This window comes from Oncorhynchus nerka, linkage group LG28, assembly GCF_034236695.1.
Source record: "Oncorhynchus nerka isolate Pitt River linkage group LG28, Oner_Uvic_2.0, whole genome shotgun sequence".
NCBI lineage: Eukaryota > Metazoa > Chordata > Actinopteri > Salmoniformes > Salmonidae > Oncorhynchus > Oncorhynchus nerka.
The window spans coordinates 71,216,591-71,241,916 of NC_088423.1; the positions used below are offsets into that span (position 1 = coordinate 71,216,591).

At 44.3% G+C, this 25,326-nt stretch overlaps 1 protein-coding gene across 1 annotated transcript in view; it reads left to right on the forward strand.

Annotated features, from left to right (window-relative positions):
• Window positions 1-25,326, forward strand: part of LOC115112226 (copine-7-like) — a 38,095-nt gene that overhangs the window by 3,982 nt on the left and 8,787 nt on the right. The window contains exons 2-10 of the mRNA XM_029639145.2: window positions 11,207-11,389; window positions 11,653-11,727; window positions 15,247-15,321; window positions 19,533-19,616; window positions 19,706-19,795; window positions 19,961-20,059; window positions 20,441-20,527; window positions 21,240-21,299; window positions 22,396-22,529. Coding sequence (XP_029495005.1) covers window positions 11,207-11,389; window positions 11,653-11,727; window positions 15,247-15,321; window positions 19,533-19,616; window positions 19,706-19,795; window positions 19,961-20,059; window positions 20,441-20,527; window positions 21,240-21,299; window positions 22,396-22,529 — 887 coding nt within the window. The remainder of the gene's footprint in view (window positions 1-11,206; window positions 11,390-11,652; window positions 11,728-15,246; window positions 15,322-19,532; window positions 19,617-19,705; window positions 19,796-19,960; window positions 20,060-20,440; window positions 20,528-21,239; window positions 21,300-22,395; window positions 22,530-25,326) is intronic.

The window sequence follows — 25,326 nt, forward strand, 5'->3', positions numbered from 1 at the left end:
GCAGCCTATGATCACCATGAGCAATGCCAAGCGTAGGCTGGAGTGGTGTAAAGTGGTGGTGTAAAGTTCTCTGGAGTGATGAATCACGCTCCACCATCTGGCAGTCTGATAGATAAATCTGGATTTGGCGGATGCCAGGAGAAAGCTACCTGACCGAATGCATAGTGCCAACTGTAAAGTTTGGTGGAGGAGGAATAATGGTATGTTTTCCATGGTTCAGGCTAGGCCCTTTAGTTCCAGTGATGGGAAATCTTAATGCTATTGCATACAATGACATTCTAGATGATTCTATTCTTCCAACTTTGTGGAAACAGTTTGGGGAAGGCCCGTTCCTGTTTCAGCATAACAATGCCCCCGTGCACAAAGTGAGGGCCATACAGAAATGGTTTGTCAAAATCAGCAGGGAAGAACTTGACTAGCCTGCACAGAGCCCTGACCTCAACCCTATCAAACACCTTTGGGATGAATTGGAACGCAGACTGCGAGCCAGGCCTGATCACCTAACATCAGTGCCTGACCTCACTAATGCTTTTGTGGCTGAATGGAAGCAAGTCCCTGCAACAATGTTCCAACATCTATAACAGCCTTCCCAGAAGAGTGGAGGCTGTTATAGCAGCAGAGGGGGGACCAACTCCATATTAATGCCCATGATTTTGGAATGAGATGTTTGACAAGCAGGTGTCCACATACTTTTGGTCATGTTGTGTATCTTATCCAAAAGTGGTGCGTGGTTAAAATCACTGGGGAAGCCAAGCCGGGGGGAAAAAAGCCATATTACAACCTATGTGTTGTGATAATTGCGTTGTTTGCTCTATAACCTGTTAGTTCATATGCCTTGCGACTGTGATATATGGGCCAAAGGCTGAGACAATAAGAAGACCCAGTGGCAGGACAAATTCAACCACACCTTTGTTTCATCACAAAACCCGAGAGCAACATCTGTCCGGTGAAGTCCACAAAGCATCTTGCATGTAACAAACAGTTACATGACCTACAGCATGGTCAAGAAAGTTAATGTTTCTGACATTTTCAGACTACTAAACAACTACAATTTTGAACCACAGAGATACTGCATGTCGCAAAGAATGTAGGAGCTGCCGCCACTATTCCAGCACCATTTTCAATTTCAACATTTCAACATCATCAAATCACCTATGCATAGTCTAATACAGTGACAACTAAAAGATACCAAAAACTATTTTGTCCAATCAATGTAAGTTACAAATTATGTGGCTGTCCATGGTTCTGATGTATTTGTGTGTGTGTGTGTGTGTGTGTTGGTGAAATTATAAAATAACATGTTGACTCACCCTACTTGTAGAGAAACACCAATGCCACCCTCCCTTTCATGCTGACAAAAAGGTCTATGACTATCATACAGTACAGTCTTATTTTGTTGTTGTCCTAGGCTACCTGGCTAAAAGAATTGCTCGCTAGCCCAACTTCCTTTCATGGGCAATGTTAGCCTTCTACATGTAGCTTCCATCCTCTCAGTCCAGGGTCACAATATAGTTTATGGTTGGATCAGAATTGCCTTTATAATCATTGGCCAGGACGGAGAACTAAGTAAAACCACAAGTCCAAATCCCTATCTCCATCCATGGCTAATTTAGGAAAGGGACAATTTTAGCTAGCTAGCCACCAGAGGACAACAACACAACGAGATGCAACAATTCAAGTTGTTTCAATAGATGCCGTATTTCTCTATGATAGGACTGAAGTCAAATCCAAACTGGCTTCCCTTGACACTTTATTTTGGTGTGCCAGGACCATTCAAAGTTGAGCTCAATGCTGATTGGCTATTATTTTATACTTTTTTAATTAAGGGAGGCCAAATGGTTGCTAACTTCCCTTGCATTCAATGCTACGGGCAGCAGCAATATTGTACTCTTTATGACCAGACCCCATCAGATAGATGGCCTACACATAGAGACAGAGGGGCGTTGTTTCTCTCGCTCGGGTATCTTCTCAGGTAATTCAGTCTCTTGCGAATTGAAGGACAATTATGAAAACACAGACACGTAAGATACATTATTTTATGTTTTTTCCTGATAAATGATTTGGGAAAGCCTGGCTTCCATTGGCATCCATCAATACATGCCACTGATCTTAACCATCTTAACCAGTGCTGTTGATATACAGTGGCTGGAGCATGTTTGTCGATGTAGAAGCCACTTCATGGTTTTACTAAAGATTGTTTTGCTGAATTCTGAGAGCTGTGTCAAGATAGTTGGGCTGTGGAAGAGGCTCTTGAATGAACACTCCCTTGTGATATGTGTTGCACTGCTCTGTATTTCAGTCTTTGGTGGCCCACTCCTTTGCTCTCAAATCCATCTGAACAGGTATGCAACATTGTCATGAAAATCATTTGCTCGTCATGCCAAAGGCTGAGAAAGAGCGAGTAGCTAAATCGACACACATCTTGCTTCTCTCTCTCTCCTGCCGAACGAATGCAGCGCATTTATATTTATACATTTTATACAATATACTGCCCATATTAACACATTTATATACAATATTCTGCCACCAGCCAGACGTCGTTCCCCAGCCAATCGAGCACATGTGTCGGGTGTGCAGACAAAAGAGTGGCCGACAAAGGAAGACTTCTGCAGACTTCACTGTAAAATATAACGCGGTGCTTCAATGGACACAAGGACAAACCCTCAGAACTTTTTTAGTTGACGATGTGCTTATACTTATTTTATCAAAGTTAGGTATCACGAAATCGACTCACATTCTTCCTCTCTGAATCCCCCCCACCTGTAGCGGTTTTGCATTCTAATGTTTGTCACTGATACAACTTTCCCTGTACGAGAATTACTTAATTAGATTCCTCTTTTCTCTGTTGTGTAAAAAAAAAGTCAAATCATGACATCAGTTATCTTAAGGTCGGAAAGTCGTAGCTCTAGAAAGATACCTGAGTTTCCGACTTGGAATTTTGAGTTCCCAGTTGTTTTGAACGTGGCATTACACCCCTACTCTTACGATAAGTGCCATGGAATTTTTTTATGCCCACAGAGAGTCAGGACACCCGTTTAAAATCCAATCTGAAAGATCCTACGCAGGGCAATGTCTCCTTCACTGCTCTGGGGCATAGAGCCCTACAGTGAGGGTGTCAAACAGTTGGATATAAGAGCAACGTCAAATCACCAACATTACGACCAGGAATACAACATTCCCGAAGCGGATCCACTGTTTGGATCCCAGACCCAAAACAACGGCGCCGCAGAAGGGGCAGACGGAGCGGTCTTATGGTCAGGCTCCGTAGACGGGCACATCCGCACCGCTCCCGAGCATACTACTCGTCAATGTCCAGTCTCTTGACAACAAGGTAGACGAAATCCGAGCAAGGATTGCCTTCCAGAGAAACATCAGAGATTGTAACGTTCTTTGTTTCACGGAAACATGGCTTACTCGGGATACATTATCAGAGTCGGACCAGCCACCTGGTTTCTTCACGCATCTCGCCGACAGAAACAAATGTCTCTCTGGTAAGAAGAGGAGCGGGGGTGTATGCCTTATGACCAACGAGACGTGGTGTGATCATAACAACATACAGGAAATCAAGTCCTTTTGTTCACCTGACAATCAAATGTTGACCGCATTATCTACCAAGAGAATTCTCTTCGATCATAATCACAGTCGTGTATATCCTCGTGTATATCGACGGCCCTGAAAGAACTTAATTGGACTCTATGTAAACTGGAAACCACATATCCTGAGGCTGCATTCATTGTAGCTGGGGATTTTAACAAGGCTAATCTGAAAACAAGGCTCCCTAAATTTTATCAGCATATCGAATGCGCGACCCGGGCTGGCAAAACCCTGGATCATTGTTATTCTAACTTCCGCGACGCATACAAAGCCCTCCCCCGCCCTCCTTTCGGAAAATCTGACCACGACTCCATTTTGTTGCTCCCAGCCTATAGACAGAAACTTAAACAGGAAACGCCCGTGCTCAGGTCTGTTCAACGCTGGTCCGACCAATTGGATTCCATGCTTCAAGATTGCTTCGATCATGTGGTCTGGGATATGTTCCACATAGCATCGGACAATAACGTTGATGAATACGCTGAATCTGTGAGCGAGTTTATTAGCAAGTGCATCGGTGATGTTGTACCCACAGTGTCTATTAAAACCTTCCCCAACCAGAAACCGTGGATTGATGGCAGCATTCGTGCAAAACTGAAAGCACGAACCACTGCTTTTAATCAGGGCAAGGCGACTGGAAACATGACCGAATACAAACAGTGTAGCTATTCCCTCCGCAAGGCAATCAAACAAGCTATAGAGACAAAGTAGAGTTGCAATTCAACAGCTCAGACACGAGGTATGTGGCAGGGTCTCCAGTCAATCACGGACTACAAAAAGAAAACCAGCCCCGTCGAGGACCATGATGTCTTGCTCCCAGACAGACTAAACAACTTCTTTTGCTCGCTTTGAGGACAATACAGTGCCACCGACACGGCCCGCTAGCAAAACCTGCAGGCTCTCCTTCACTGCAGCCAATGTGAGTAAAACATTTAAACGTGTTAACCCTCGCAAGGCTGCCGGTCCAGATTGCATCGCTAGCCGCATCCTCAGAGCATGCGCAGACCAGCTGGCTGGTGTGTTTACGGACATATTCAATCAATCCTTATCCCAGTCTGCTGTTCCAAAATGCTTCAAGAAGGCCACCATTGTTCCTGTTCCCAAGAAAGCTAAGGTAACTGAGCTAAATAACTATCACCCAGTAGCACTCACTCCCGTCATCATGAAGTGCTTTGAGAAACCAGTCAAGGACCATATCACCTCCACCCTACCTGACACCCTAGACCACATATGTCAGAGTCAAGGCCCGCGGGCCACATCAAACCCGCAAGAAGGTTTTTACGGCCCCTGGGATGATCTTGATTTATTTAGAACCGGCCCGCAGCAAGCCGGCAGCCCGACAGATCTTTTACACGCACCAATACTACATTTCCCACAATGCAAAGGTGACGCACCGAGCAGTAGGCTGCTTCATTTCAATATTTATTGGCACAGCAGTCGTCAGCATCACAGTAAAATTAACTTTCAGATACCCATCAAAAATGGCAAAACGGAAGGTGGATACTGAGAACCGGGGTTTCAAACAAGGTGGGAGTCGGAGTATATGTTCACGAAGGTAGCTGGAAAACCTGTGTGTCTTCTGTGTGGAGAAAGTGTGGCGGTACTGAAAGAGTATAATCTGAGACGACATTATGAACACGAAACACGCGGACAAAAACAAGAATATGGACATGGAACAAAGGCTACAAAAGGCAGAGGAATTAAACGAGGCCTCAAATCTGACAGGCTCTGTTCAAAAAGCCAAATCACAAGGCCAGGCTGCTGTCAAGGCCAGTTTTATTTTGGCAGAAGAGATCGCTAAATCAGCCCGGCCATTTACGGAGGGGGATTTCATCAAAAACTGCATGATTAAAGTCAAGTTTGCCCAGAAAAAAGGCAACTCTTTTTAAATGTGAGTCTGAGCAGAAACACCATTGCCGAGAGAGTAGACCAGTTGTCCATCAATCTAAAAGAGCAGCTTGTGAAAAAGGGACATTGCATATTCCTTGGCTGTGGATGAGAGCACCGACATTTCTGACATTGCCCAGTTGTCAATTTTCATCCGCGGAGTGGACTCCAACCTAAAGCGTGACAGAGGAGTTTTTGGCTTTCACGTCCTATGCATGGCACAACTACGGGGCATGATTTGTATGAAGAGGTGTCAAGATGTGTAAATGAGATGGAGCTGCCTTGGGAAAAACTTGTGGGTTTGACAACCGACGGAGCACCTGCGATGTGTGGACACAGGAGCGGACTGGTGGCGAAGATACGGGAAAAGATGCAAGAGGAAACGCGACAGGTGAGCTGACAGCTTATCATTGTATCATACACCAGGAAGCGTTGTGCGGTAAAGCCTTGAAAATGGAGCATGTAATGAGCATCATCACGCGCACAGTTAACTTTATCAGAGCCAAAGGTTTGAATCACCGCCAGTTCAAGGCATTTCTGACGGAGTTAGAAACGGAGCATGGTGATTTGCCTTATCACACAGAGGTGCGATGGCTAAGCCAGGGAAAGGTGCTTCAAAGATGTTTCGAGCTTCGTGAGGAGATTTGTCTGTTCTTGGACAGCAAAGGGAAAGACACAACACAACTCCGAGACGAAATGTTTCTGTGTGAAATGGCTTTTCTGTGTGACATTACGAGTCATCTGAATGCAATAAACTTGCAGCTGCAGGGTCGGGATCGTGTCATCTCTGATATGTACAGTACAGTGAAGGCATTTAAAACCAAACTGACTCTGTGGGAGACGCAGATGCGGAAAGAAAATTTGAGCCACTTTCCCAGCTGCCAGACCATGAAAGAGAAGCTCTCTACCAGTGCGTTCGAGCACACAGTTGGCTGATAAAATAGGTATGCTTGCCGCTGACTTTCGACGCCCGATTTGCTGACTTTGAAGCACAAAAAGCAGGTTAAGTGCGTGGAAAGCTCACCACCAAACCTCCAAATGGAGTTGATTGACCTCCAATGCAATGATGCACTGAGGGCTGCGGCAGTGGGTGCTGCGGAGTTCGCCCGTTCCTCCCGGCACAATGCCCCAGCTGCGCATCCAGGCTGCTCAAACGTTGTCTATGTTTGGCAGCACATACCTGTGTGAACAACTGTTTTCTTTGATGAACCTGAACAAAACATCACACAGAAGTCGACTTACTGCTGAACACCTCCACTCAATTCTGAGGATTTCTTCAGCTCAGAGCCTTACCCCGAACATTGATGAACTTGTGGAAAAGATGGGACACCACCAAGTATCACCCTCAACCTCAAACAAGTGAACATTACTGTGCAATCACATATTTAGAGTTTTTACTCAGTTCAAGTTTAAAAGTTAAAATTTAATATTTGTTTTCACTGCATGTTACTTCTCCTTAAACAAAGTGTTGTTTTTTTGATTAATAGATTTTTGCACTTTATTTTTGTATTTCAATCCAATTATATTTTAAAATATTTCAGTTGAGTGGATGATAGAAAATTGCTATTATTGTTTTTCTTTGAAGTAAATTTAGCCCACTTTTGCTAAAATAGAAAATATAGTCTACTGATGGTGCCTTGAATACCGGTTTCTTTCATTTAATGTTCATGTTATGGGGATATTTATATAAAGGAAATTTGTCTTTTGTGTCTGTTGAAAATTAAAGATTACTGACAGAGCCATAAGAAAATATTGCTTTATTTATCTGATCATATTGTAATATATTTGTTAGGTTTTCAGTAGGTTCAATTAGGTTCACTAGACTATATGCGTCATTTAAAAATTTTTCAATGAACATTCGAACAGTCCGGCCCTCGTCTTGTAGCTGATTTTTTTATTTGGCCCTCCGTCCATTTGACTTTGACACCCCTTCCCTAGACCCACTCCAATTTGCTTACCTCCCCAATAGGTCACAGACGACGCAATCACAATCATACTGCACACTGCCCTAACCCATCTGGACTTGAGGAATACCTATGTGAGAATGCTGTTCATCGACTACAGCTCAGCACTTAACACCATAGTGCCCTCCAAGCTCGTCATGAAGCTCGAGACCCTGGGTCTCGACCCCGCCCTGTGCAACTGGGTCCTGGACTTCCTGATGGGCCAACCCCAGGTGGTGAGGGTAGGAAACAACATCTCCACCCCGCTGATCCTCAACACTAGGGCCCCACAAGGGTGCGTTCTCAGCCCTCTCCTGTATTCCCTGTTCACCCATGACTGTGTGGCCATGCACGCCTCCAACTCAATCATAAAGTTTGCAGACGACACTACAGTGGTAGGCTTGATTACCAACAACAACGAGACGGCCTACAGGGAGGTGGTGAGGGCCCTCGGAGTGTGGTGTCAGGAAAATAACCTCACACTCAATGTCAACAAAACAAAGGATATGATCATGGACTTCAGCAAACAGCAGAGGGAGCAGCCTCCTATCCACATCGACGGGACAGTAGTGGAGAAGGTGGAAAGTTTAAAGTTACTTGGCGTACACATCACGGACAAACTGAAATGGTCCACCCACACAGACAGCGTGGTGAAGAGGGCACAGCAGCGCCTCTTCAACCTCAGGAGGCTGAAGAAATTTGGCTTGTCACCAAAAACACTCTCACACTTTTACAGATGCACAATCGAGAGAATCCTGTTGGGCTGTATCACTGCCTGGTACGGCAATTGCTCCGCCCACAACTGTAAGGCTCTCCAGAGGGTAGTGAGGTCTGCACAACACATCACCGGGGGCAAACTACCTGCCCTCCAGGACACCAACACCACTCGATGTCACAGGACAATAAATGTATCACTAGCCACTTTAAACAAATTTACTTAATATAATGTTTACATACCCTACATTACTCATCTCATATGTATATATTGTACTCTATACCATCTACTGCATCTTGCCTATGCTGTTCGGCCATCGCTCATCCATATATTTTTATGTACATATTCTTATTCATTTCTTTACACTTGTGTGTATAAGGTAGTTGTCGTAAAATTGTTAGATTTCTTGTTAGATATTACTGCATGGTCGGAACTAGAAGCACAAGCATTTCGCTACAATCTCATTAACATCTGCTAACCATGTATATTTAGATTTACACGGTTATCAAAACGTCTCGCCAAGGTAAGCCTACATCAAACACAGCCCTTATTTTAAGTGTTTCTAAAATCCCCTATGGGAAAAAACAAACAAGTGGAACCATTTCCTTGTTTGACCACTAGATTTTATGACTCATACTGTGGTACTCTATTGGGAGCTCCTTTGGCCAGAATGCTCCTACTGGCCCTCCAACCTCACTTCCAGCAGCATCTGGCCTCCCATTCAAGACCAACCCTTCTTAGCTTCAGCGGCAAGCCAGCAGTGGGATGCAGGGTGGTGTGCTGCTGGCAAGCAGGAGAGAGGGAGCTGACTCCCTGGGACCTCAGAGATCCCGCCATACGTCAGACAGTCACCTCTCTGTAGAGTCTCCCTGCCACCCCAGATGAATGGGCATTACAAAGGCACAGCCCTTCCTCTGTGGCTCTGGGTAGCTTTCATCACACAGACACAGCCCTTCCTCTGTGGCTCTGGGTAGCTTTCATCACACAGCCCTTCCTCTGTGGCTCTGGGTAGCTTTCATCACACAGACACAGCCCTTCCTCTGTGGCTCTGGGTAGCTTTCATCACACAGCCCTTCCTCTGTGGCTCTGGGTAGCTTTCATCACACAGACACAGCCCTTCCTCTGTGGCTCTGGGTAGCTTTCATCACACAGACACAGCCCTTCCTCTGTGGCTCTGGGTAGCTTTCATCACACAGCCCTTCCTCTGTGGCTCTGGGTAGCTTTCATCACACAGACACAGCCCTTCCTCTGTGGCTCTGGGTAGCTTTCATCACACAGCCCTTCCTCTGTGGCTCTGGGTAGCTTTCATCACACAGCCCTTCCTCTGTGGCTCTGGGTAGCTTTCATCACACACGGAAACAAACTTGTGTTCACAAGTATGTCCAACCAGATAGCACAGAAAGAGATAGAGAGAAAAAAAGACAGAGAATGAGAGAAACAGCAAGAGGAGGAGGGCCAGAGTCTAATTAAAACATGTCTTAGCTGTTATCTCCTGAGAAATTAATCACCCTTTCTACTGTTTGCAAGGTCAATAATGAATAACAAGACAATCCCCCATTCCTCAGGTCATTTATATCAGAATACGTAATAACGTGGTCTTCAACACTCTGGAGGTGTCTCTAATTAGGACTGGCAGACTAGACTCTATTCCACAGTGATTGTCAGTGAAAAAAGGTGCATGCTTTCTCTGTTGCTTCTCATCAACCATTCTGTGTGTGGGTGTCTGTGTGTTCTCGTCAGCTCAAGGCCAACAGCATGAGGTAAAGCAGTAGGATTAACTCCTGAATGTTAACGTGGACTTGCATGTGTGTACTATAGTGTGCCATGTATGTTCATGGCGTTTGGTGTGTGGGGCCCATGTTGACTCTGACTTTAGAGAGCTTTGACAGAACTGCTGATCAGGGAGCTTCATTCTTGATTTGTGCTCTATGGACGGGTGGGATTTGGCTGTGCTACGATAAGGTTGTTAGTGAGATTGATGGCTAGGCCTGGTTTGAGATTGATGACAATCTCTCTAGTATTTCCTGTTTTAGGTCAAACTACGGAGATGATGTAAAATTTCCTTTCATATTTAACTATCTGTGTTTGATGACTTTCTGACTATCTTCTGTTTTACCATCACAACTTTCTTCTCAAATGAAAAGAAATGGAAAACGAGAGTAAAATATTTATGGCATTTTAAGTTTCCTTACCAGATTTAGATTGATAGTTGCCTTAGGCTTGAATCATTTTTAATATGCTTTTTTAATAGCTCCAGTTTGAAATCCATTGATTCACTTAAACCATGAAACACTTAAACCATGGTTCAAACACTGCTTTTTAGGTCACTTTAATTTACTGATAGCATCTTTAGGGGATACATATGCTTTTGATGATGAGTTGGCTCCCCTCATAATACCTAGTTTGGAGTTAAATTATTAGTAATACTTTCTCTGGTACTGGACATAATTGGATACTGGGTGCTAGATGGGTACACTCTGGCTGGGTTTACATAGGCAGCCAAATTCTGATATTTTGCCCAATTATTGACAAAGATCAGAATTGGGCTGCCTGTGTAAACACAGCCTCTGTGCTCCACTGAAAGCAGGTGGCAATGTGGAGAGTTCAGGCATGAACCAGGTGTATTAGATAAACAGGTGTATGAATGTCCAAGCATGGCAATGGATGAGCTGTGTGTCTGCTGAGCTCTCAGCCCTCAGTCCACTAAAATCCTCTCTGCTGTCACTGTCTGAACAAGAGCTTCACAAGATTTACATTTTGGTCTAATCAACAGGAAAACAAACACGAATGCCAAAAGTGGCTGTAGCAGTGATCCGGGTGCAGATGGGTATTTGGCTGTTGTTCCTACATTCCCATGTGCCCATGAATGCATCACCATGTCCCATACATTAATTAGCATTGCAAATGAACTGATACAATGTACATTGCATATAAAACTTCCCTCTTTATGTTTAATTGGTAGGAAGCTCTCATTAGAGAGTTGAGTTGGAGGTCCGGGTTTCTCCAGTAATATCCAACAACGTGTCCACATTCTAACGCTGTGCCTTTTTCTCCCCTCTTGTCTCTTCAGCTTGACAGGACAGAGGTGATCAAGAGCAACCTGCACCCAGTCTTTGCCAAGGTCTTCACCCTGGACTACTACTTTGAGGAAGCTCAGAAGCTGCGGTTCGAGGTCTACGACATCCATGGCACTCACAGTATTGGCGCCCGCGATGACGACTTCCTGGGTGGGGTGGAGTGTACGCTCGGCCAGGTCCTGTACTGAATGTCTGACCCTTTCACTCAGTTATCCAATGTGCCATTTCTTATGTCTAATCAAATCACTCACCACACATAAACTGAATGGAACAGCTGAGTTGAGTTGCTGCTCACCAACAACAGAGGTCAGAGGGTAAAGGTTAGAGGTCACCAGTCCTCATCATACTGCTCTCAAACTGCTTTCGTACTAATTGCCCGGTAATACTTCTCACTGCTTCACTAGTCACCAGTCATTCATAGTTTTCCTGTGTTCCACAGATTGTAGCCCAGAAGAAGATGGTGAAGCCTTTATTCCTAAAGTATGCGAAGTACGCTGGGAAATCCGCCATCACGGTAGGTTCCCCCTATTCATCACCCTATTGATCTCGCTCACCATTGGCTCACTGTTGCAGTAACAGTGGCAAGCAAAATCAAATGCAATGACTTGTTAAATCAATTCAAGCAAGTAGATGATGTGAATCCTGTGATGTAAGGATGCTTCTCTGTACAAAGATTCATGACTCATACACAATATCTGTCATGACAAAGAGAGGGGGACGTTAAAGCACAGAGTGTTGTTTCAGTTGGATGGTCTCAACACCATCTGCCAGGCCAACATTACATTGCCATACTAAAGGGAACAACACAGAGAAACTGTGTTTAACAAGCCTGCAGATCTGACCTTTAGTGGAGTGGGAGGAAGAGTCAGCGTTCCTCACTGCTCCTGTTAAGTCAGAGGTGCAGAGTCTGTGATCTCTGTGCCTTCTTATACTGCAGAGATGAGAAGGGGTTTTGCCCAAGGAGTGAATTCGATCATGTCAACAACAGACCTTTTGCCTTATTGATACCTATCTTTATTGATTTTACCCTAACAAACTACGCATAAATTTCCCTTGGAGAGAAGGGCTGAGAATGACTTGCTTGTGATGGAAATGGCCAAAGTAAAGATGGCATTTGAGGATTTTTCCCTTCGGCTAGTGTTGCCATTATGACCATTGATTGGATGCGATCAGATGGCGGCAGCTTGCTGTGAGGTGGTTATGGGGGATATAATGGGTTTGTTTAAGCACAGTTCTGTAGCAGTGTGGGCTTAATGCATTCTAGTGAATTAGTGCTAACCTGTGTCATGGTGTTTCTGAAAATGGCTTTTCCTGATATGATAATGGGCCTGGGCTTTGTCAGGTCTGTCTGTGAGATGGATCCCAATGACATGGTGTCTGCCTGTAATGTGCCTGCAGGCTAATCTGGAAGGTGGCAGAACAACAGACAACTGTTGTGTTTTGTGAGAAAAATCCCTTCCCAGTGTTTGTAACACATCTCTCAGATGCCCATTGTGCATATGGGGACATGGGATGTGGAGAAAAGTTGGTCAAATGGTAGGGATTAAGGTTGTATGCAGTTACTGTGGCTCCTACTGGCAAGCATCACATTACAATAGTCTTCTAACTAGAACGTTCATTGCCGGGCCATAATCCAATACACAATACACATTATGCCTACACAACACTCACCAGGACAATGGCACCATGATATGAGATACAATAAATCATATTAATCCAAGATACTGTACGTACAGAAAGCTTGACAAGCTGCTGATACGACACATGCACCAAGCTTTGCTGTGCTGTATTATTGAGAAGCTTGCCACAGTTTTGTTTGAATAACAGAAACCATATACTTTACTGTAATCTTGCTGCTGTGATTGCACACGGCACTATTTTGCCTAAACAGATATGGGAGTTTATCTTTGTGGGTCTGTGTGATATGTGGGAAATATGTATCTCTAATTTGGTCATATGTTTGGCAGAATTCTAGGAAGTGCAGCTCAGTTTCCACTTTATTTTGTGGGTAATGTGAACATAGCCTGTCTTCTTTCGAGAGACAGGTCTGTCTATGGCTGCCTTTCTCAATAGCAAGGCTATGCTCACTGAGTCTGTACATAGTCAAGGATGTTCTTAATTTTGGGTCAGTCACAGTGGTCAGGTATTCTGCCACTGTGTACTCTCTGTTTAGGGACAGATAGCATTCCAATTTGATCTGTTTTTTGGTTGATAAATTCCAGTGTGTCAAGTAGTTCTCTTTTTGTTTTCCCATGATTTGGTTGAATCTGATTGTGTTGCTGTCCTAGGGCTCTGTGGGGTCTGGTTGTGTTTGTGGACAGAATCCCAGAACCAGTTGGATGAGGGGACTCTTCTCTAGGTTCATCTCTTTGTAGGTGAGGGCTTTGTGGTGGAATGTGTGGGAATCACTTCCTTTTAGGTGGTTATAGAATTTAATAGCTCTGTATGCATTGTTTGGGGTTTTGCGTTGTACACTTAGTATATTTTTTTGCAGAATTCTGTATGTAGAGTCTCAATTGGGTGTTTGTCCCGTTTTATGAATTCTTGTTTGGTGAGTCGACCCCAGACCTCACAACCATAGAGAGTAATGGCTTCTATAACTGATTGAAGTATTTTTTTCCAGATCGTAATTGGGATGTCTAGTTGTATGTTTCTTTTGATGGTGTAGAAGGCCATTCTTGCCTTATCTGTTAGATCATTCACTGCCTTGTGCACCTGTCATGTTGATGTTTAGGCCGAGGTAGGTATAGTTCTTGTGTGCTCTAGGGCAACGGTGTCTAGATATAATTTATATTTGTTGTCCTGGTAACAGGAGCTTTTTTGGAACACCATTATTTTCTATTTACTGAGATTCATTGGGCCCAAGTCTCACATAATCTGTACAGTAGACATTTGATTGCTGAGTCCAGAAGGGTGAGGCCGGATGCTGCAGACTGTTCCACTGCCCTCGCCAATTTATTGATATACTGTACACAGATTGTACAAAACATTTCCATGACAGACTGACCAGGTGAATCCAGGTGAAGCTATGATCGCTCATTGATGTCCCTTCTTAAATCCTCTCCAATCAGTGTAGATGAAGGGCAGGAGAGAGGCTAAAGAAGGATTTTTAAGCCTGAGACAATTAAGACATTGACAATGTGTGTGCCATACATAGGGTAAATGGGAAAACAAAATATTTAAGTGCCTTTGAAAGGGATATGGTAGTAAGTTCCAGGCGCATGAAGTTTGAGTGTGTCAAGAACTGCAATGCTGCAGGGATTTTCACACTCAACAGTTTCCTGTGTGAATCAAGAATGGTTCAGCCAACTTGACACAACTGTGGAAGCATTGGAGTCAACATGGGCCAGCATCCCTATGGAATGCTTTCGACACCTTGTAGAGTGCATGTCTCGAGGAATTGAGGCTGTTCTGAAGGTAAAATGGGGTGCAACTCAATATTAGGAATGTGTTCCTAATGTTTTGTTCACTGAGTATATATATGTTGAATAGGGTGGGGCTCAAGCTGCATCCCTGTCTCACCCCACGGCCCTGAGGAATTAAATATGTGTCTTTATTGCCAATTTTAACTCTCTCACTCTCTCTCACTCTCACACACACACACACACACACACACACACACACACACACACACACACACACACACACACACACACACACACACAACAGCATTTGTGTTTTTTCAGCAAAACTTATTAACCTGTCGGTAATAATCCTTTAAATATGCAGAATAATGAACGTATTTGCTATTAGTGTATTCCTTTTGGAGGCCAACTAAACGGTCTTGTGGACTAAATTTGGACCCAGCTCCGTTTGGCCAGCTCTGCATTACTGTAATGGAACCGTATCTGTTTCTCGGCTTGAAGGAGCTTTCTGTTGAAGTTTAAAAGTAATAACACTCCTCAACATTTTATGTGACATATTTTGATTGGCTTCAAGGTCCTGTCTACATGTCATACGACAGGCTGTCTGCTGCTGAAAATAAAATATTCTCATTGGGCAAAAATGTGACTTACTAAAACCCTTTTTTCAGGTACACGCTGAAGAAATTTCTGGCAACAATGGATATGTTGAACTGTTCTTCTGTGCCAAGAAACTGGATGATAAGGTAAGGGATTAGGGTCCTTCTCTTGATGGAAATGTCAATATAGTTCATGGGTGAATTTGTGCTTATTGCTGGCTGTTGAACCTCTCTCCTGTGAATGTGATTTCAAGATCTCTTTTTGACATTATCAGTCATTAACCAGACAAAGATTTATACAACGAAGAGGATATGGATTTTCTACACTTATAAACGCAACATTTATTTAGATCCATATGCTTTACACTGTATTTACTGGATGACATGACAACATGCATTTCAGCATTTGTTCTATTAAGTCTGAATTGAACTTGGCTTTCTGTAAATGCTGGTTCCCCGTTGAGACAAGCCTTGTGAGAATGGTGTGTCATGGACCCTTGACAGATAGCCAAAGGAAGATGAGGGTGAGATCAGTGTGAGGTTTGCTTAGTTCAGTGTGTGTGTGTTTTTGTGTTGGTGTGTGTCAGTGTGTGTGTAAAGGGTGTTACCGTGTGGTTCTCTGTTTGCAAATAGCCCCTCCACACAAAGCATCCCACAATGGACCACAGGCCCTGAAGCTCTGCAGGTGTCTGTTCTTCCTACAGCAGCAACAAGCCGTACCCGAACGCCTCTGCACTTATCCTCTCTCTCCTCGTCTCTCAACTAATATCTGCCTTTCTCCTTCTCTTCCTCCTTTACTCAGCATATCTCTCAGGGTCTTCCTCCTTTTCTCTGCATATCTCTCAGGGTCTTCCGCCCTCTCACTTTCTGTGCCTCAAGCAGAAACATACTCTTAGTGATTATCTGCAAAATATCTTTTTTCTCTCTCTCTTTTCCTACCATTCCATTTTTGTCTGCCATTCATGAATTTATGCATTTCAAGTATCCTGGCTCTGAAAGGCTGCCTTGCAATATCCAAAGGACATGATCGACCTGTCCTTTTCGACTCTAAATTCCTGCGCCCTAACACAAGATGAAGAAATCAATCCAACATGGGGCTCTCTGTGCAAAGACAGCACAGACAGCAGTAGTTTTTCAACAAATGGCTTGACAGAGAAAAGCTATGTAAAATGCATGGTGAGCTCAGAACGAGGGAGTTTGTTGTCGGTAGAGCATTTAGGAGGGTTACGAAAGATATTTGGCAACAGATTTTGGGAGCTGGAGCACTGAGGCACCTACAGTAGAGCTGGCACACCCACACAAGGCTCAAGGCAGAAGGTTCATGTCTCAGTCAACAAGACTGGAATAACTCTCTGACATCAATGATTATAGCAGAAATCTTCTTCCTGCCTCTCTATGCTCTCAGAATGCTACCAAGCAAAGGGTGCAATTGGCCTCTGACTCTAAGCAGTGTTGGAGAAAGTTAACAGGGAGTGGAGGTAAAGTTCTGCTTAGTGTGTATTCATCAGAGCAGAGCCCAGGCTCCGTTAATGCATTTATTAGAGTTAGCAATCCAATAGAAAAGGGGTCATGATGAGCAATTCCATGTGGAAATAAAAACAGATTTCAAATTGCACTGTTTGTGATTTAGACACAAGCAATATTGCTAATGGAATCTTCAGTGTACATTGGAGTCAGGGAAATTCATCAATGGTGGTATGGTGGCTTTAAAACGTTCTTTCTTTTGCTTATTGACATAATTACATTTCTGTTGCCCAACCCTATCAGCCAACCCTGTACGCTCTTAGAAAACCCTCTGTGTAAAAGGTTCTACATGGAACCCTAAACAGTTCTACTTGGAACCAGAAAGAGAGCAGGAGATGGAAAGTGGGAGAGAGGGGGGTGGGAACAGAGAGAGAGAGAGACGTGTGGGGGGGGGGGGGGTCACATCCTCAGGCAGATTAATTGCCAGGCTCCTATCTTTGTATGGAATCTCTCCGTTCAAATGACTTTGAGGATCCCATTACACTGAGAAATATTACTCTAATAGACTATGCACATGATCTATACCACACAGGCTATAAATACTGCCTGCTTCACAATGGTGATCAGCTGTGATGAGGCACTTTAATATTGTAGTTGATTTACCAGCACAATGGGTGACGGCTCTGACAAAGTACCTTTTCAAAGGTTTGCATTTAAATGTCTTGAATGTTTAACCTTTTGTTTTTAAAAGTACTTGAACATATATACACTGCTCAAAAAAATAAAGGGAACACTTAAACAACACAATGTAACTCCAAGTCAATCACACTTCTGTGAAATCAAACTGTCCACCAAGGAAGCAACACTGATTGACAATAAATTTCACATGCTGTTGTGCAAATGGAATAGACAACAGGTGGACATTATAGAAAATTAGCAATACACCCCCAATAACGGAGTGGTTCTGCAGGTGGTAACCACAGACCACTTCTCAGTTCCTATGCTTCCTGGCTGATGTTTTGGTCACTTTTGAATGCTGGCGGTGCTTTCACTCTAGTGGTAGCATGAGACGGAGTCTACAACCCACACAAGTGGCTCAGGTAGTGCAGCTCATCCAGGATGGCACATTGCGAGCTGTGGCAAGAAGGTTTGCTGTGTCTGTCAGCGTAGTGTCCAGAGCATGGAGGTGCTACCAGGAGACAGGCCAGTACATCAGGAGACGTGGAGGAGGCCGTAGGAGGGCAACAACCCAGCAGCAGGACCGCTACCTCAGCCTTTATGCAAGGAGGAGCAGGAGGAGCACTGCCAGAGCCTTGCAAAATGACCTCCAGCAGGCCACAAATGTGCATGTGTCTGCTCAAACGGTCAGAAACAGACTCCATGAGGGTGGTATGAGGGCCCGATGTCCACAGGTGGGGGTTGTGCTTACAGCCCAACACCGTGCAGGACGTTTGGCATTTGCCAGAGAAGATTAGCAAATTTGCCACTGGCGCCCTGTGCTCTTCACAGATGAAAGCAGGTTCACACTGAGCACATGTGACAGACGTGACAGTCTGGAGACGCCGTGGAGAACGTTCTGCTGCCTGCAACATCCTCCAGCATGACCGGTTTGGCAGGTGGGTCAGTCATGGTGTGGGGTGGCATTTCTTTGGGGGGCCGCACAGCCCTCCATGTGCTCGCCAGAGGTAGCCTGACTGCCATTAGGTACCGAGATGAGATCCTCAGACCCCTTGTGAAACCATATGCTGGTGCGGTTGGCCCTGGGTTCCTCCTAATGCAAGACAATGCTAGACCTCATGTGGCTGGAGTGTGTCAGCAGTTCCTGCAAGAGGAAGGCATTGATGCTATGGACTGGCCTGCCCGTTCCCCAGACCTGAATCCAATTGAGCACATCTGGGACATCTTGTCTCGCTCCATCTACCAACGCCACGTTGCACCACAGACTGTCCAGGAGTTGGCGGATGCTTTAGTCCAGGTCTGGGAGGAGATCCCTCAGATGACCATCCGCCACCTCATCAGGAGCATGCCCAGGCGTTGTAGGGAGGTCATACAGGCACGTGGAGGCCACACACACTACTGAGCCTCATTTTGGCTTGTTTTAAGGACATTACATCAACGTTGCATAAGCCTGTAGTGTGGTTTTCCACTTTAATTTTGAGTGTGACTCCAAATCCAGACCTCCATGGGTTGATAAATTTGATTTCCATTGATCATTTTTGTGTGATTTTGTTGTCAGCACATTCAACTGTGTAAAGAAAAAAGTATTTAATAAAAATATTTCATTCATTCAGATCTAGGATGTGTTATTTTAGTGTTCCCTTTATTTTTTTGAGCAGTGTATATATAATTGTAGATGACTTGCAGTATGAGCAACATGGATCATGCAATGAAATATCCCCCATTTATTTCTAATACTGTAATGCTGCCTGAAACGCTGGAGGGCATTATGGAACTTGTAACATTATGGAACTCAGTAGACTGTGCTGGTCAAAGTTAACTTAATTAATGGTGCTGATTATATAATTGGTGAGACCTGTTATTGCTGGACAGGGATTAAATGTTGACAGACAAATGCACTTGTAATGCACGTCAGTCCACAGTGACGCCACTGGCAAGGGGTTGCCGTGACAACGAGATGGGGGGGGCTACCTCCTTCTTTCCTCCCTGGCTGTCCCTGTGGAGCTGTATCAGGCTAATGCAGCCAGAAATGGGGACATTAAATATCTTGTTTTGTGCCCCCCGCTCACTCTCACACACTTTCTTTCTCCCAAGATAACATCTGTGTGCGTGTGATTTCACTTGTTTGTTATTTGATTGTCTGAGATAAATGACTGTACATTAATGGCTCAACTAGAATTAGTGTATTATGTTTGATTGGTTTGTATATTTGTCAGGATCTCTTCAGTAAGTCAGACCCCTTTTTGGAAATATATCGAATCAACGATGATGGGACGGAACAGCTCGTTCACAGAACTGAGGTAATAGACACATTTATTCATCCTCTCTGTATCTACCTCTCCTTCTCCATGTGTGGTGAAAGTTACTCATGTCTAATGTGCTCTTGCAGGTAATCAAAAACAACCTGAACCCCGTGTGGGAGCCCTTTAAAGTGTCTCTCATCTCTCTGTGTAGCTGTGATGAGGACAGGAAGCTCAAGGTAAGAAACACAGGAAGTCATAGTGTGATGGTTTAACATTGCTGCTGTGGTATTTATTGATGAATGAATGAATGAATGAATGGAACTGGTGAATGAAGTAACTTACTGGTGAACGAACAGTCAATATCAGAGGGTTCTGTCTGTCACTGTCTGGTTGTGTCACAGTGCCTAGTCTGGGATTACGACTCCAGGGGAAAACACGACTTCATCGGAGAGTTTTATGCCACCTTCAGAGAAATGCAGAAAATTGGCGGTGGAAGCAAGGTCAGTCGAACGGAGAGAGAGTGCTGTCAGTCACTGTTGAAAGTTTGATGTGTGTCACTGATGTCCCACTTGTGACAGACAGAAATGGATGAAAGAAATGTCACGCTGGAGTTCTATGTTCTGCAAGTCATACCGCAGAAGTCATAACTCATTACTAGTAGCCTAATGGTTAGAGAGTTGGACTAGGAACCGGAAGGTTGCAAGTTCAAACCCCGAGCTGACATGGTACTAATCTGTCGTTCTGCCCCTGAACAGGCAGTTAACCCACTGTTCCTAGGCCGTCATTGAAAATAACAATTTGTTCTTAACTGACTTGCCTAGTTAAATAAAGGTAAAATAAATAAAAAATAAAAAAAGTATTGTCTACCTCTTGTGTTAAAGGTCACATGGGATTGCATGAATCCAAAGTACAAACTGAAGAAAAAGAACTACAAGAACTCTGGGGTGGTCATCCTCAGTGATCTCAAGGTTAGAGCCAACCGTTACAGCTCCTGCTCAGCAACTCTCCACTATCGAATACATCGAGAATCATCCCCGTCTCTGTGCTATTCAGTTGTACTCTCTCACAACATGTACACATAGTGCTAATTAATGAATATTGCTCATTTTAGAAATGCGATCATCCTCAGTTTACTGTCCACCCCCGCTACCCATTTCTGTAAATGACTACATCTGTGGGTGGCTGTCACCGTGCTTTCCCCCTATGTTTTTAGTTCGCAGGTCTTTTAAAAATGTTTTTTTTTTAAAAATTGGTGTAGCTGTTGGTGTGTCTCAGGCCTCTCATTTTGATTATTTCATTTGGATGAATTAGTTTACTGCGCCTCAGCTCATGTGATTGCTGCTGTGTCTCAGTTTGAATCCTCTGCCGCCCCCACTGGGTGTGTGATCTCTAACTGGCATGGAGAGAACACACTGCACATCACAGAGCTGCTGCCTTCAGACTAAATGAAATCATCACCATTCTCCATGTTCATGCTTACTACATAATACTTGTTTTCTAAACAGTGCATAGCTACTGAGATGTGGTTGAATAATAGTTTTAAAATACATACTTGTTCTTTTGTAAATTGAACAGCCATTGGTTAAAACTGGAATCCATCTAAAAACATTGAGTACTCCACCAAGTCCGAACTCCCCACCCTCTGGGGTTTAGTTTAAAAGCTTCTTCTCTGTTCTGCAGCTTCACAGAGTGTATTCCTTCCTCGACTACATCATGGGAGGATGCCAAATCCACTTTACAGTAAGTTGAGTAGCCAATGCGTGCACTAGCATATTATCATCACTTAGCAGCATGGTACAATGCTATGCTAACCTTCAAAGGTGTACAATCCACTGACTGCATACACATTCTATACATATGCCTTTGTTAAGGTATTGGAATAGACAATAAGCCTAGTATTCTAACCTGCCTGTGAAATTTAAACCAGTGTTCCATTTCCAGGCTATGTGCTGTCATCAAGGCCAGTGTTTTGATTAAATGCTACATTCTCTAAGTGTGAAACATTACATTCTGCATTTTTTAAACTAATGGAACATTACCTTGCTGACTGGCATTTTCCGATGTGTCCGGGTGCTTTTCTAACTGAAGACTAGCTCCTTAGAAAGATAACTGAGGCAATAATGAATATTCATTTAGGGGAACTGCTATGTTAGGAGCACTGCTTCATTGTTGCATAGACGGCCTTAGGTATGACTTTCCACAGATGAAGAACACTATAGAAGTCCTTTGATAATGCACTAATGATTCAAACAAAAATACCTGCAGAATATTTGCATGATCATTACCCTTGTTGAGAAGCTCTGCAGTTCTCCTTGTGCCTGTAACTTTAGCACTGCTGACGTCAAAGAAGTGAAATATCTCTGTCCTTGGCTGCTCCTTCTTTACATGCCCTCAACGCATCCTGCACATATGTTGGTCGTATAAATTGCGCTGAGAACATCTGCGCAATGACTGGACATAAAAAATTGAAATTTAACAGACGGCTTCAGCAATGTTCATTTATATATTTTAGATCTTTTTTTCACCATATATTATACAGATTCATTTGCGTAAGCAGTTATGCTTGAGGACATGATTGCGATATTACAGTATTTAAGGCTATGAGGCTGCTCCCGGGTTGAAAAGTCAAGTCACTCAAAGACGCAGGCTCCAGACACTTACACAATGGAAGTCAGTTGATTTGTCATAATCGTCCTCTATAGGAACACCAGTTTAACAGAGCACTGTACAGAATAGCCTTCTTCAACACAACCTTCATTGACAGGTAGACTCTAGGTCCAGTATTTTATGGTGTTTGGTTTGTTTACAGTCTTCTATGAATCTGTCATTGCTCTAGGTGGCCATTGACTTCACAGCCTCCAACGGAGACCCACGGAACAGCTGCTCCCTGCACTACATCAACCCGTACCAGCCCAACGAGTATCTGAAGGCTTTGATAGCAGTGGGGGAGATCTGTCAGGATTATGACAGGTTAGTCAGCACCACGCCTCTCTGCCCAGCCTCTCATCCTGATCTCTATCTGTGGGGCTGCTCCCTACACTACATCAACCCGTACCAGCCCAATGAGTATCTGAAGGCTTTGATAGCAGTGGGGGAGATCTGTCAGGATTATGACAGGTTAGTCAGCACCATGCCTCTCTGCCCAGCCTCTCATCCTGATCTCTATCTGTGGGGCTGCTCTCTGTACGTCTATCAATGGGAAATGTAACTTTTTACATTCCATTCGGTAGATGTCTCATAATGTACCGAGCCAGTGGTTCTACTTCATCTAATTCCCAGCTATGAGGAGATAATGGAAATTGTGGAATGCTGAAATAGAATAGAATTCTGAGGATTCTTTTAACTACTCACTGAAGCATGAGTTGGAAAATGAGTGACAGAGTTAAACAATGATAAGGCCTCGATTCAGTCAGATCCAGTGATAAGTCAAGTTGTTTGGGCGGTGTTGAAGGTGTAACTGCGGTATGAATCCGCAAATTGGTGAGTGGCTGTTCTTGTGTGTTTTAAAAATCACTCCCTTCCTATTATCCCTACCGCGTTAGTTCAAAACTGCGATAGAAAGTGTGCATGTTTTCATGTTAATTTGGATGGGGATAGGCTATCAGTCTAATCGAGGTGTAGACAACATAACATCACACGTTCGAGTGTCTGAAATTGTAATGCGACGGCATGAACTTCTTACATGGCTGCATGGGATTTGTCGGATATAAAGTCGGGTGTGGTTTTGCTGCATCCAATGGCAGTGTCCGAGATAAGGTAAGGCAAGGAACCGCTTGTGGATTTGACACCACCAAAGCAACCGCTACGCAGATAGAATCTAACACAGTCAGCCACTTGATGTCATACATTTCCTCCATGTAATCTAAGACTTTTGCCAGATAATACGAAACTGCAACAACAAATTTTTTTTTTAATTAATGCGTTAAAATTACTAAGGTCCACCTGCAATTCTCATGCCCACTGCCATCACTTTCATTAAGTCCTTATATTTCCACCTTACTAGGAGGAAATTAGAGCAAACAAATTGCTTTACACAGACATTGGCAATGTATGAGGAGGCCCTGGGGAAATCTCAGATGAAGTTGCTTGGAGGCAGAATCAGCGTTTGAGTTGAAGCTGGTCAGTTTAGTTACTGCTGCCGCTGCCTTTTCTGCTGCCGCTGCCTTTTCTGCTGCCGCTGCCTTTTCTGCTGCCGTTGTTGGAATGTGCACAAAGTGAGATGGTTCCAAGTGCAGTAGACAGCAGGTCTTGTTCCATCCGTGGCGGCGGGTGCAGAGGAGAGGACACCCATCCTGGTGTAGTGGCACAGCAGGATTAGCAGAGTCAGGGAGGGACAGCAGCAGGATGGGCAGAGGAGAGGACACCCATCCTGGTGTAGTGGCACAGCAGGATTAGCAGAGTCAGGGAGGGACAGCAGCAGGATGGGCAGAGGAGAGGACACCCATCCTGGTGTAGTGGCACAGCAGGATTAGCAGAGTCAGGGAGGGACAGCAGCAGGATGGGCAGAGGAGAGGACACCCATCCTGGTGTAGTGGCACAGCAGGATTAGCAGAGTCAGGGAGGGACAGCAGCAGGATGGGCAGAGGAGAGGACACCCATCCTGGTGTAGTGGCACAGCAGGATTAGCAGAGTCAGGGAGGGACAGCAGCAGGATGGGCAGAGGAGAGGACACCCATCCTGGTGTAGTGGCACAGCAGGATTAGCAGAGTCAGGGAGGGACAGCAGCAGGATGGGCAGAGGAGAGGCAGCAGCGGAGCCATGGTGAGATGGCAGAAGGATGCACAGGGCTCTCAAGGGTTTGGGGAGATAATGGTTTCAATGGCTGGGGATATTATAATTTGTATGTGTGGTCACATTACTCTCTGTATACAGTATTTGTTAAGGATATGTAATTGACTGGGATTATAGTTACACTTCTAATTTCTAAATGACTAATTCAATATCTATTCCATATACACCAGAGTTATCGGGGGCAGTCTTGTCAGACACTGGTTAATTAGTAACACATTATTTAGAATTTGGTCTCTTGTCTGTCGGCACAGAGCCAAATTAGGATTTACACTGAGTCATGCCAGTGTTGGCTCCTCCTGTTGAATGTGTGGAGAACGTTGGCTGCCTAATTAATAAAGTACAAGAGATAACTGTAGAACAGCAGAAGACCTGTTGGAGAGACACAGACTCTAGCTACCTGGAAAAGAGATGTGTAGGTAGCTAACTCAGTTTGGTGTTGGGTGTCACAAACATGCCTTTAAGTGTTGCGCCTACGTTACATATTGTGGGTTATCTCCTCCCACGTCAGGCTGTTATTCAGGTGCACAACGTGGGCATGCAGGCCTCTTGTGGGGGACATCAGGTGATGTGTGATCACATTTACAGAGTAGGAGCTGGATTAGGATCCGGGCACCTTTTGCTCTGTGTGGGAAGTGGCTGGTTCTCCTACTGAGAGGGGAACGGGGCTCAGTGAAGACACCCGCCTGCAAGATCCGCTCTCACACCATGTCACGTGGAAGTGAGAAAGAGGTGCCACCACGGAGCCCACATGTTTGTGCCATCCTCATTAACAGGCCTGGGAACAACATCACATCTGGCTCTCCCACTCTCCTTACTGGTGTCATGTTGAAATATAGCTGTCTACCGGGGTGGTAATCCTCCAGAGCATAGCAGTCTCTACTTGGGATGTATCACTTAGTACAGACATGTGTTGCTTAAGAAAACACTTGAGGAAAGACACTTAGTACAGACATGTGTTGCTTAAGAAAACACTTGA